The sequence below is a fragment of the Rhynchophorus ferrugineus genome, unplaced genomic scaffold (genome assembly GCF_030347505.1).
Source record: "Rhynchophorus ferrugineus isolate W39M unplaced genomic scaffold, kcgeb_rfMv2 rfM1, whole genome shotgun sequence".
Classification (NCBI taxonomy): domain Eukaryota; kingdom Metazoa; phylum Arthropoda; class Insecta; order Coleoptera; family Curculionidae; genus Rhynchophorus; species Rhynchophorus ferrugineus.
In genome coordinates, this window is record NW_027472580.1 from 45850032 (window position 1) to 45863118 (window position 13087).

At 30.2% G+C, this 13087-nt stretch overlaps 2 protein-coding genes across 4 annotated transcripts in view; both read right to left on the reverse strand.

Moving 5' to 3' along the window:
* Window positions 1-375: 375 nt before the first annotated feature.
* Window positions 376-2279, reverse strand: LOC143206871 (uncharacterized). 2 transcript variants are annotated; one of them, XM_076419697.1, is made up of 4 exons: window positions 1641-2275; window positions 1243-1556; window positions 1015-1181; window positions 376-966 (listed from the first exon to the last, which is right to left on the reverse strand). In XM_076419697.1, the coding sequence occupies exons 1-4, from the start codon at window positions 2185-2187 to the stop codon at window positions 624-626; spliced, it is 1371 nt and encodes a 456-aa protein (XP_076275812.1). In that variant the 5' UTR covers window positions 2188-2275; the 3' UTR covers window positions 376-623. The 2 variants fall into 2 exon arrangements, with proteins under 2 accessions (XP_076275812.1, XP_076275811.1); XM_076419696.1 differs by having other exon boundaries at window positions 473-975; window positions 1641-2279.
* A 616-nt stretch (window positions 2280-2895) lies between these two features.
* The window catches only part of LOC143206863 (atypical protein kinase C), a 32253-nt gene continuing 22061 nt past the window's right edge, over window positions 2896-13087 (reverse strand). Inside the window, exons 6-13 of one of the 2 annotated variants that reach the window (XM_076419681.1) lie at window positions 9960-10233; window positions 9129-9310; window positions 7820-8007; window positions 7482-7762; window positions 6298-6427; window positions 5489-5627; window positions 5318-5433; window positions 2896-4436 (exon numbers count right to left, since the gene is read on the reverse strand). In XM_076419681.1, the coding sequence (XP_076275796.1) occupies window positions 4349-4436; window positions 5318-5433; window positions 5489-5627; window positions 6298-6427; window positions 7482-7762; window positions 7820-8007; window positions 9129-9310; window positions 9960-10233 (1398 nt within the window). In that variant the 3' untranslated portion in view covers window positions 2896-4348. The remainder of the gene's footprint in view (window positions 4437-5317; window positions 5434-5488; window positions 5628-6297; window positions 6428-7481; window positions 7763-7819; window positions 8008-9128; window positions 9311-9959; window positions 10234-13087) is intronic. The other variant, XM_076419682.1, reaches the window with a different exon arrangement.

Consider the following 13087-nt stretch of genomic DNA (forward strand, 5'->3'; position numbering starts at 1 on the left):
CTATCAATTTTATCACATTTTTTAGATAGAATATAACATAAAATAATTTAAGCAACAGCATAATTCTGCTTCAGCATATGTTACATTAAGAATATAAAAAATGATTAAAGTAACATCTACTCTATTAACAACTCCTTTTTCAAACAACTCATTTAGTTTTCCCTTTAAAGTAATGGGGTACCAGCATTAAAATTAAAAATTATCTTGAGGATAGATCTGACAAAAATTACATTTACATAGAAGTTTTCATGGATACTTCAAATATAATGGTAAAGATACTTGTTTTTATAACATCGCAACACATAACAGTAAAAATAATTGACATAAAAATAATAAACCCATAAAAATAATTACAAATGTAAAACAAGTCCCAGATTTATTATTCACTTTATTTCAACATTCATATGAATATGAATATAAAGATGTATTAACAAGTATGTCTTATTATTTTACAAAAAAAAAACAATTTATATATTTATGTTCAGTTTATATATGTACATATAAAAAGAGAATTTCATATTTCAAAGAATATACATTAAATAAACTACTAACTCTTCTAATTTCTTATGGTTGCAACCAAAAACCTAAAAATACCTCTCTGGCTAAATTCACATATCTCTTAATTATATTCTAATTTTACAATTATGACCCCATCGCTGATTAGTAAGTACAAAAATTGGGAATGATTCCTTACATTTAGCACATAACACAGGTTGTTCCAACTTATGTTCATCTTTAAAATGATTAGCCAACAAACCAGCATTTGTGTAATTAGTTTTGCAAAAACTACAACTGAATGTGATTTGAGGTAATGAGTGATCAGGGGGAATACCCTTATTTATATCTAAAGTCCTCAAAACATGTATATAATTCTTCAATTCTTCTACACTGGCCATGTTAACAAGAGCTGTTTCCATTTTTGGGATCACTTCTTCAGTATAAGTTATTAGTTGCCTTGATGATGACCTGAAATATCTATTATATTAATTAGAAATCACATTAATGCATTATTACCCTCTGGATAACTTTTTATTTCGAAAATATGACTTCTTCCCAATATTAAATAAAACAGAAGTATTGGATGCTATAGAAGGATTACCATTTGTAAAAATATTAATCTCTTCTATGTCTGTTAAAAATTCATCAATAACAGTTTGAAAGGCATCTAATGCAGGCGATTTCTAAAATAATATTCTTTCTAATATTTGGATGCAAATAAAAAGCTTACATAAATACACTTACATAAATATTTGATAAAGCTTCAACAAATTCTTTTGCTATTGTTTTCATACAGTCCAAGCTAATACAACTCCTCGGCAAATTTTTGTTGATAATTTTAACCGATTCAATATATTTCACTTTAGCATTTAATAAAGGTGCTCCAACAAGATTTACAAATCTTTGGACATCATGTAAATTCCTTCTTGAAAAGGAAAACACTGGACAATACATGTGAACCCCCACATAAGGCCAAGAAATGATTTGTTGTAGTGTAATACTCTCTAAAATAGATTTTTCCCATTCTAAAACCTCATGTTGTTTTAACACAACATCATCTAAAATACAAATATTATCTTATATGTATTTTAATCACTTCTATTTTATATTTACAATAAATTTTCAATATAACAAAAAATTACCTTCTTGATTATCTGTAAAAACTAGCGTATTTAACAATAGTGGCTTGCAAGAAATTTTTATTTTGATTGGTGACAGAGTTTTAAGTGCCAAACTATCGGTTTGTGAAACTTTGGAAATTAAATTACCCATCTCAAATTTATTTTTTATTTCTTCTAACTTTTCATCAACTGATTGTTTTAAAGTCTCTTTGAAATGCACAGTAATGACTTCATTCAATTTTATCGTAATAAAATTGAAAAATTTGTCATACCAAACCTTAAATTGAATGTTTCCAGAGTAATACTCAACACTTTTCTGCCATCCAGGCCAGGTCTTGATATAAAACACCAAAATATATGGTAAAACATCAACTAAACGAGGATTATAAGTGTCCAAACTCAGATGCAATTCTTTTTTGAGCATTAATATTAAAACATCTAATTCAAGATTTACTTGTTTCCTGTCCACCAAAGCCGCAAAACATTTTCGCAAACCACAATTTTTTGTGTCTTTAGATTTTTTCTTTAAAGAATCTTCTGATGTAACTGTATCTGAAGTAGAATTCATAATTAAATCGAAAAAATAAACAAAAAACCTAAAGAATAACGTTTTGTTTACAAATATATAACCATTGATTACTTAGAAAAAAAATGACAGTATAGAACACTAGCGATTAGGGATAGTGAAAAAATATCGATAGAAAGTTATATTGATATTTTTGGACGAAATTTTTTTGAACAATATATCGATATTTTTTTCAGCTAATATTTTTCCATATTTAAAAAAAAATAAAAGATAAAGATATATCCTAAACATTAGAATATACCTAATATAATAAAATATGTATATATATATATACATATATATATATATATATATATATATATATATATATATATATATATATATATATATATATATATACATATATAGTGTATCGATTTTATTATTTATATTTTTTGATATCGATATTTTTCTTGCCGGTCGTCCCTAATAGAGATGTCCAGAAAATGTAACCTAAAAATGTTCTTCTTCGTTTTTAGATATCAGACTTGTCCCCAATAATTTTAGGAAGAGTTTTAGAATAGGGATATCGGTATCGGAAAAATCTTATAGCGATATTTTAAAAAATATCGATATATCTGCTTCAGTACAAAAAAATATCGATATTTTTTGCCTATCTATGGATGTTGAAAAAATTACAAATATATTTTTGGCTTCAATATTTAAAAAAATATCAATATATTTTTGGTTTCCCTAGCCGAAAAGAAAACATTTATTTGAGTCACAACAATCATTTAATTATATCTCTATATGTGTTAATACAGAAAAATTAATGTATTAAAATATGTTCAATAACAAAATAACTAAATATATTTCATTCTATTAAAAAAACTAAACTGCAACTTAGTAATAGCAAGACTAGATACAATTTCAATTATACAATATATTGTTTATAAATAGGCTTGTATTAAAATAATACTGAATAATACACAACAGTGTGTATCAGTGTAGTTTCAATATAATATATTATCACACAAATGTCTAATCGTTTGCTTTAGTTCAATATAATGCGGAATAGTTTAATAAATTGATATTTTTTTCTTATAAGGATAAAGATTAAAGGGAATATATTTTATACGATCTGCCACATATGGCCTAATAACCATGATGTCCGTGACATAATTGATAAATTGCTTATTTAATTAAAAAAATTGATTTTTTAACTAACACAATTAAGAGAAATTTTAATTTAAATAGGTAGGAAATAGTGTAAAAATAATATAAATAAATATTTTATAACGAAAAATAATGCTTACCATATTATACAGATACCGTCAAAGATAATATTCTTTATTTTTAACAGTTTTTTATTATCAAGAATATATACCTTTCCAAAATTATTCTGGATAATATTTAAGAGAAAAAACGAAACATGGTAAACTGTCATGTTATAGTAGTCAATAATGTTTAGAATGTTTCTCACTGAAGGCTTAATTATAATTTTAGAGATAGAACAATATATGTTTTACGTTTGAAAAACTTATCACATAAAATGTGCGCAATCTGCATTGGTAACTTCCTTTTCGCGCTTGTCTGACATAGAAAGAAGTCCAATAGTTTCAAGGCTAAAATATGCAGGGTCAAAACAAATGTCTGGACCCTGTATATTATATCGACGTTTGCCAATCGTTAATTATAGTTTTTAGCTAAAGAACTTTTAACGCAACAGTCAACTGTTTACGACGTATCCAAGACAGGTTTATTTTAAAGCAAAACCACATTTTCGCTTTTACTCTAAATGAGTATTGTGTACAACACAAGAAACAAAACGATTAATTATAAGTAGTTATTGAACTACCGGTATTTGTCATCTAAATATCAGTAAACAAAATGTTTTTTAACAAAACGCACGTCCTGCATTTTTGAGGACCGCTTTAATTTTTCGAAACTTAGCACAGTCGTGGATACGCCCAAATCATCTAAACTACCTAAGTACAGCTTTTAAACATGTCGAACATCTTATATAGTACAACCTTTAGTTCAAAGGAAGGCAAAATATATTTTGAAGCACCGATTTTGCTTGAGGCCGAACTTCTACCGGATAGTAGTCCCTGCCGTAGTTGTCCAGGTCAGGGGGCGGAGGAGGCGGCAGTACGGGTGGCGGGTAACGATGCGCGGGCGGCGGGGGCAAGTTGTTAGGATGTAGAGCGCAAGTCACGTTATGTCACACGCAGTCCTCCAGGGACATCAGCAGGGGATTGACATACTCAAATCCTTCAAATTCCGATTGGTCGATTTTTTCAATGATGCGTCTTAAAAGAAAAGGACCATGTCAACTCTGGTAAATGAATATTTAATTAATTGTCTAAACTAATAAAAAAGAATCTTATTTTTTGTTATTAATATAGTAGGTTATTCATTTAAGTGCGCAGAAACAACACTGATTTTTCTTCAAAAATATAAATAAAAAATTAATTTATAGTTTTTTTTTATATATTTTAAAGTCTCCCTTTACCAACTATGGGTTTATCTTGACTGGGCCTAAAGTTTAAGATGGACTCCGAACCACGGTCGGACCGTCTTGTCGCCTTTACCGCTGCGCCAACCAGGTCGGCTCCATCAAAATATTAATAAAACCATTAAAATTATTTACTTAAAAAAGTAATAATACATAACATCCTCTTTGCTCAGCAGACTTTGCTATGTATAACTTCTGGCTATGTTTAGAATTCAAAAATATTTGCGAATGAAAAGTATAATACCCAGAAAAAATACCGATTTTTAGTTTATCTTGAAATTTGAAAAATTATTTATTGTTAATTCCTATCCAATATTAATTTATAGTTGTTCCTAATGTTATATATTAATTGAATACATAATATGCTGGATTTGAAGAATTATCAGTCAAGGAATCTAATTAAGGATGAAATATAATGTAAACAGAATTGTCATTAAAATGAAGCAAATCTAGAACTTCCACAATATCATAGACCAGAAATGATTAATATTATTTTATATTTCAAACTAGTATTGTGTAGATTTTAGTGTTCTAGTTGAAATGTCTTAATATAAAAATGTATGTAAATGTAAATTGTATAACACATTATATTATATTAAATGATAATTTGTGATATTAAGCCATACATACATTTTATTTTGATTTAATCTATGAGATTATAATTCGAAAACTTACGGATCGTCAGGGGTAAGATGAACGGGCTCGTCTGTGAATTCCGGCGGGAAATTCGTCAGGTCTCTATCGGAATCCAATCTGGGTTTATAAGGAGGAGGTATTTGTTTGTGTTCAAGCTAAAAAACACATTTAATGTATTATGTTTCTCTCTAATTTAATGGTAAAGTTTACCAATTCCCAATCGATAGTTTTGAAGAATTGATGATTGGAAATTTCGGTAAATGAATCAGTTCCTTGACATCCTAAACGGTCACATGGGTTTTTATTGAGGAATCCCTTTAGTACGTTTGCTGCTTTCACACTTAGAGACCTATAAAAATATTTACAATTTATTAGACTTATTGTGTAATACTAAAATGACATTTCGACGTACTGGCGCCATACATTTTTAAGTTTCTTGGCTGTTTTATTGAATTGGACTATAAGCCAATTATCTATTAAAGCACTTCGGAAAATTTTGTGAAAGGACCAACGAATGTTTGAATACTGTCGTTCCATATGATTTATCCATCAAGATCGATTACATTGTTAAATGATATTGGATTGATTGTTAGATAATAAGGGTATTTGAACTTAAGATGAATTCAAAATTTTTTTCATGGTTTTTTGTTTGTTTGTTTCATGTGAAGTTTCAGCTGACAACTGCTTGTTTCTACTGGTAAATGAAAAAGTATGGTATATTAATAAAGTTGGCCCAATAAAAGATACAGCCCTAGTCGTTCTGAATAATCGGTGTTTGCTTCAATCCCTACATCTTTCATAATTCATATATCGGAAATTATATACTTTGGCCAACTATAACAGTTTATTGAAAAGGCAGAAGAAAGTATGCAAAATAAAATACGAGTATTAAAAAAGTAAGATATCAATAAAATAATGGGTATATGTTAAACAAAAAGATAAAACCGAACTCCGACAAATATGAATGAATGCCTACAACGGTTGTAGTGTTTAGATTTACATAATATCCTTCAAATTACCTTGGAATGCGTATTGTTTTTTCTAAAATAACTTGAAATAAGAAATCTTCTGTGTTTTGATCAGGATTCTCTGAAGCTCCAGCAATATCAAACGGGGACCTGCCGGCTAGCATCTCGTATAATAACACCCCTAAAAAAATAAAAAGTTATTGATATTCAATGTATCACTAATCATTCAACATTTCTACTAGAATTTAATAAGTTTTATTAAACAACTAATTAATAAAAAAATAAGATCGAAAAAATCAATGATGTGGAATTGAAAAAGAACTGAGGCGCTTGTATATTTCTAGGTATCTTTTATTGTTAATATCAGAAATCCGTCAACGTGTTTTTTATAATATTCAAAGAACAGTCTCCGGTTTTGACATTGATGCAAAACTTATGAAAATGCTTAAATGATAAATTCTGCTCTGTTCTCCTTATTCACGACATGGTGCTACTTTTAATCACCACTTATCTAATAGACATCGCTTAGTCTAGTTGAGCAGATCTTCAATTATCATCATTATTATTATTGGTTTTAAAATAGGTTTTCAATAATCAGTTAAAATAATACCAGAAAAATGACAAAAAGTTGAAAGCACTCTGTTGGGATTCTGGGTTATATCTCATACACTCTATTTAGATGTAACTTCTTCATTATCACTTGGATAATCGTTAATAGGATATCGGTACTATGAAAAAGTATAAAATATATTTCTATCGATATTAGGCATCTAATTTCAATACTACTTTTGATTTAACCTTTTATAATAAAAGCTCATAAAGATTATCAGAAGTATTTTAAATCAACTCTTGATCTCAGTGCCAACTGTAGATAAGAACAAAACAAATTTAAATAAAAATAATAATCAAAATAAGAAAATCAGCAAATCTTAAACGATTTTTTGACAGGTTTTTGTATAACATTCTTATAGCGAGATTCACGTTACTTATTACCATTTGAAGTTGATGTCTTTGGCATAAAGACTTCCATTATAAAGAAAGAAAATACATCAAATATTTCAGATATTTATGGTTGCCAACTTGCCAAACAATTGACATGATTATACCCAATACGGATGATAAGAAACAATAAAAACATCTGGCCAAGTTTGGACGAAGAATGTTGTCAAAGAAGAACTTATTTGTTTGTTCCACAGTACTATAACAGTTTTTATACACTAAATAATGATTCTTACCTAAAGCCCACCAGTCTACTGAAAACCCATAATCTTCTCCACGCAATATCTCTGGAGCTATATAATTAGGCGTGCCACAAAATGTCGATGTTGTATCTCCAGGACGAATACCCTCCTTACACATTCCGTAATCAGTCAGCTTGATATGGCCTTCATGATCCAACAGAACATTATCCAGTTTCAAATCCCGATAAATAATGCCCTTGCAATGAAGGAAGTTTAGCGCGAGTGCGATCTCTGCCGAATAGAACCTGGCATGGTCCTCAGGTAATTTCCTTTGCCTAGAAACAGATTCAATATGAGTTTCGAGCCAATTTAATACTGGAAATATACAGCACCTTTGCATGTGGAACATTAGATCGCCTCCTCTGACGAATTCGATAACGAAAAATAGCCTGGAAGGTGTCTGGAAGCAGGAATGCAACCCGACGAGGAACGGATGATTAGAGGCCGTTTCAAATACGTGTTTTTCTGTCTGAACCCAGTCAATATCTTCGTCGTCTGTGACAAGAGCTTTTTTTATCACCTATAATCATATAGAAATAGTGTGAATATTGGAAGATTGTGAGTTTCTTGTAATGATGGCAGTCTGTAGCGGTCATATGGTTTTGTTTAGTGTTCAGTGAGGAAGCACATCCAAATAATAAAACTCAAACGAACTCAACATAACTGATAACCATAGAAAATTAACTATTGCAATTAGAGATCATCACTACAATTAGGGAAAAGACGGCCTGAAGTTGCTGTGAACTAATATAGTCAAATGGAATGTAGACAAAATGCGAATTGCGATAATTCAGTTGTTCAGCTGTAGACTGTTGGAATCTAGAGTCACTAAAACTTGGGAACAGTAAAAAAAGATGCTACTGAGAAGATAAATTTTTTCTTTAGGAAGATGTTATATCGCGCGAAATTAAACTAAAATGTGCTATGAATAAGACGTTTAGATAGAGGTTTAATTTATATTAGAACGGTATTGAGCTGGCAGTCATCATTTCAACATCAACTTGTCCAAGTTGCCACTTCTTTCAATAAAACAAAATAGTTGTAGAGTAAAATAAACATTTTTGTTGTTTTAATCCCTTCATATTTCAGAACTTACATAAGCCTTTCAAATAAAAAATAAATAATTTCGTTAATAACTCCAACACAACTTGTTTTACTAATTTTCAACATAGACTTGCTCTTATTGAAAAAATCGTATTATGTATGTTATTACATATATATCTTACATTGTCTTGTTAACTTTGTATTCTGTTTGGTAATATTGTTTATTTAGTTTATAATAGCTTGCTGTAAATAGTCTTTCCAATAAAACAGCCAATGCAGATCATAAATGATGTCCAATATATAGCTAAATGCAGTTTGTAAAAATGTAGTACTCGTAGCGGATTTGTCCTACTCATTTTACCCCAGTTAAAAAGAGGCAGGATGCTCTGTGATGTGTCAGAACATGTAACGGAATCAGTCTATAACATTCGATTTGTGTTGGTACTAGTCAAACCTATTGACATTTTTTTGTAGACATTACAATATTCTAAGTAAAAACGACAAAATTGCTACGTGATAACATCATACATTTTGATGACATGCATTGGCTGTTTTATTGGATAAAGTATAATAATGTCAAATTTAACAATATTTTACCTTCATTGCATATATACGTTTAGTTTTCTTTAATTCAACCATGAGAACCTTAGCATAAGAACCTCTTCCTATAACCCTAATTAATTCGAAGTCATTCAGCGAGTACTGACGTCTTGATTCATGATCCACGTCCTCTGGCGAACTACATGTATGATCCACTGATATGGCATCACCTAAAAATGCTAAAATATTAAAATTACATCGAGTAAAAAATTCGCCAATCTGACATATATCGGACATGATAACATTTCTGATAAAAGTTATATGTTCTTATGGAAAAATTCCAATTTTCAAATATAACATAAAGTTTCAAAAAATGTTAATGATCGAACATTCCATGAAGAAGATTCATTTCCATAATGGATAGATGTTATGATCATCTCTAAAAATGATCATGCAGAACAATCCAAGAAAAAAAGATTTAATAGTATCTGAAGCAGTCCAGCACGCCAGCGTTAAGTGTGATAACATATTCAAAATAAGTGCTGTGTATTCTTTGACCAAAACCAGTATACCGATTGGTCTTGTTAATTACACATGAGCGAATCGCTTTTAAATTTTTTATATTATTTCCCAATCTACCATCCTTGCAAGATTACGGCAGATTTATTATTGCCAGAAAAGAAAATTTAATTGAATCGAAAGAATCAAAACGAATACAACCGCTTTTTAAATCCTCTAAAATACTGGAATAATTGCATATCAATCATATCACATTGCAGCATATCTGATTACAATGCTATTCCAGGAATATATATATTTTTAGTTAAAATGAGAACTTGAAATGATATGTTCAAAAAATAAATATCAGGAAAAATAATTTTCAATCACCTGTAATATCCGGTTGGGGTTCATCATAGTCCCGTTCTCTCATATCCCTCATGTTATCTGATAATGAGTCATTAGTGGGTGTTCCAACGAGTATCTGTTGCATTTCACCATTCCGTTCATTGCGCGTTAGGGTATCAACGCTGTGATCGCTTGTGCATGACACGTTGACGGCCTTATGACACTTCTTGTGCACCAACAGCTTACATTGGATACACTTGAATCCCTGCCTTCCCAGACCCCATATACGGTCATGGCAATAAGCACAGAAAGCCTTCTAAAAAAGACAATTTTGTAAGATTTAAAATATTACTTCTATTTAATAAAATATTGAAATAATAATAGGAGAGAAAATTGTGAAAACAATTTTCAGAGTATATTACTTCACGGAAAAATATTAGTCATATAAAGCAAAAGGCATATAATAAAGTTGGTTACAGTTTAATAACCATCTTTTAAAACATAAACACAACAAATGGCCATTTATTAATAATTAATATAAGATTAGGTGCACGCAGGTATTTTGATCTATTGGTGAAAATGTGAAATATAAATGTAAACAACTGTTAAATAGACTATCTACTGAATTCGATGGTATTGACATTTCTATATATAAATTAGCAGATTTCCCCGATCAATCATTACTTTTGTTGTTTGATTTCAATAATTCTATTGCCGAAGACCATCAAACACTTTTAGAAACTTGTGATGTTGCTGTCATATGCCATATTATCGGTTTCGGTTTGAACGATTTAGAAGATGTAGTTTTGATATAGTTTGTCACAAAGAGTCGCTTGGAGGGCAAAATTGGAAGTCAATGAACAAGACTTATTGGACGAAAATCTAGTTCAAACTCTCAAAGAATTTTCAGACAGTTTAGAAGTTGATGCATCGACTGACTCCAGACGCTATTGGAAAAATCCAGAAGAAATGACTGACTTTTCGAACTCAACATCGTTTCAACATCATTTTCTGTAGAATATTGTGGCTGGTGCTTTTTTTCAACAATCCCAAGCGTAAAAACTCGTGTATTATGAGCTGCTAAAATCGAATAAAATTGTTACTGCAGATGTCTACCGACACTATTTGAACAAAATGACCACAGTATTAACTAGTGACAGATGCAAAGTAATCCTCTTGCAGGACAACACACCTTCGAGTTATTCACCAGACATAGCGCCTTTTGATTACTACTTGTATAGATCGATGCACAAGGGCTGACATATGGTTTCGAAATGCTAAAGGAGTATGAAAATAAATCGCTGATAAAATAACATCATTATTTTAACACGGTATCGCCATGTTGCCAAAAAGATGGGGAAAAGTTATAGAAAATGATGGAAAATATTTTGATTAATATATTATATCGCTATATATTGCACCAATTTTCCCAATAAATGCCTTTTTAAAGTGAGAACATGATCAGAATACACATAAGCATTTAGATGCTAATAACTAAGTGTATCCACATTGAAAAACTACTACATTTGCAGAAAAAGCGTAATTTTTCATGGACTTAATGCATACTTAAATATTTGGTATAATCTAAAAGAGCATGAGAAATATGAATGTACAAATAAGTTTCAAACATTGGACAGCGACGGCATCACCAATAAATTATGTAAAAATTGTCTCATAAAAAATGCTGTATTGTTAATCTGCATATGTGTTAAGAACACAATATTAACTTTTTTGTACCAACGCATATTTTTTCTTTTTTTTTTTCTTTTTTTCTAGATTTTGGTACATAAGCATAACACAACTGTATTTGATCAGCATTAACTCTAACCTATAGAGAGAATATATAGATGAGTTTAACTTTAGTGTCATTAACACTTAAGTTAACAATTAAGAGTTCAAAAAAAGTAAAAAGAAACAAAATTGTGGTGAGGGGTATGAGAAGTTTACGCACAGTGAATTTAATGTTAGTAAAATCACTAAAATCAGTAAAATAATTAATTGAGTTTTCTCTAAACAGACTCACATATATCGACCTATAAATTAAATTTAAAGAATTTGTAACAGATGGCATTATTGTGTATTAAATAGCATCGGGTATATTTGTAACCAACTTTATGTCGAAGTATGGACATTTTTTCAGTACGTTGTAAATTTCTGAATTTGTACCGAGTAAACCGCATTTGCGGGAAGTTTTACTTTTTTACTGAAGGCTGAAGGTAATCTAATGCAGTATGAAGCTTATGGCAACCACGCTTCATCGATTTGAAGATTTGAATAGTGGTTTCGATATTTTAAAAAGCAGAGAGAGTTCTGGACAGACATAAACATTTGAAGACGAGAAGGATTTGAAGGCATTAGTCCATCAAACCATTAAAGGGATAACTGGCCAAATTCGAGCAAAGAAATTTTTTTATAATATCTTTATTAGATACGCTTAGTACAATCTTAATTAAAAATTAATTTATTATTACTTTTCATTTGTACTTTATGTAAGTATATATATACTTTATATAAGTTCATATGGTTTGGTTCGCTTCAATCTCCTGGCATCCTGCGCGCTGTCCAGCAGTTGTATTGCTTCCACGTTAGTATGATAAAGTAATCTTCTTTTGTGTTTCAAGGCGAAATCTTGGATAACTTCGCAAATCCATTTGATTTCCAGGTCATCATGCAATTCTTCGTTGGTTACGTAGCGATAGGCATTAATAATCAATCGAAGAACCTTATTTTGGCAGCGTTGGATGACTCGTTGATTTGAATTTTTAGTGCAACCCCATATTTGCACCCCATAGGTCCAATTTAGCTTTATAATTGTCTTATAAATCAACCTCTGATTTTATATGAAGTTGAGAGTATCTTCCGACTAACCAGTATAGTTGTTTTATTTTGATTCTAATGTGTTTTGCTTTTTGTTTAACATGATGTTTCCAATTTAATCTACCGTCAAGATGGATTAAGAGATATTTAGCTGATTCTGCTTGAGGAATCGGGCATCCATTGAGTGACATAATTAAGTTTTTATTATTTCGCCGCAATGCAAAATTAACGTGGACAGAGTTGGAGCTATTAAGTTGAATTTTCCAATCTTTTCTTAGATTTTGTTGACTGCCACTTGTACTTTTTCTACTACCCTAGGCACAGATATGTCCTTTGTCATAATAATTGTGCGG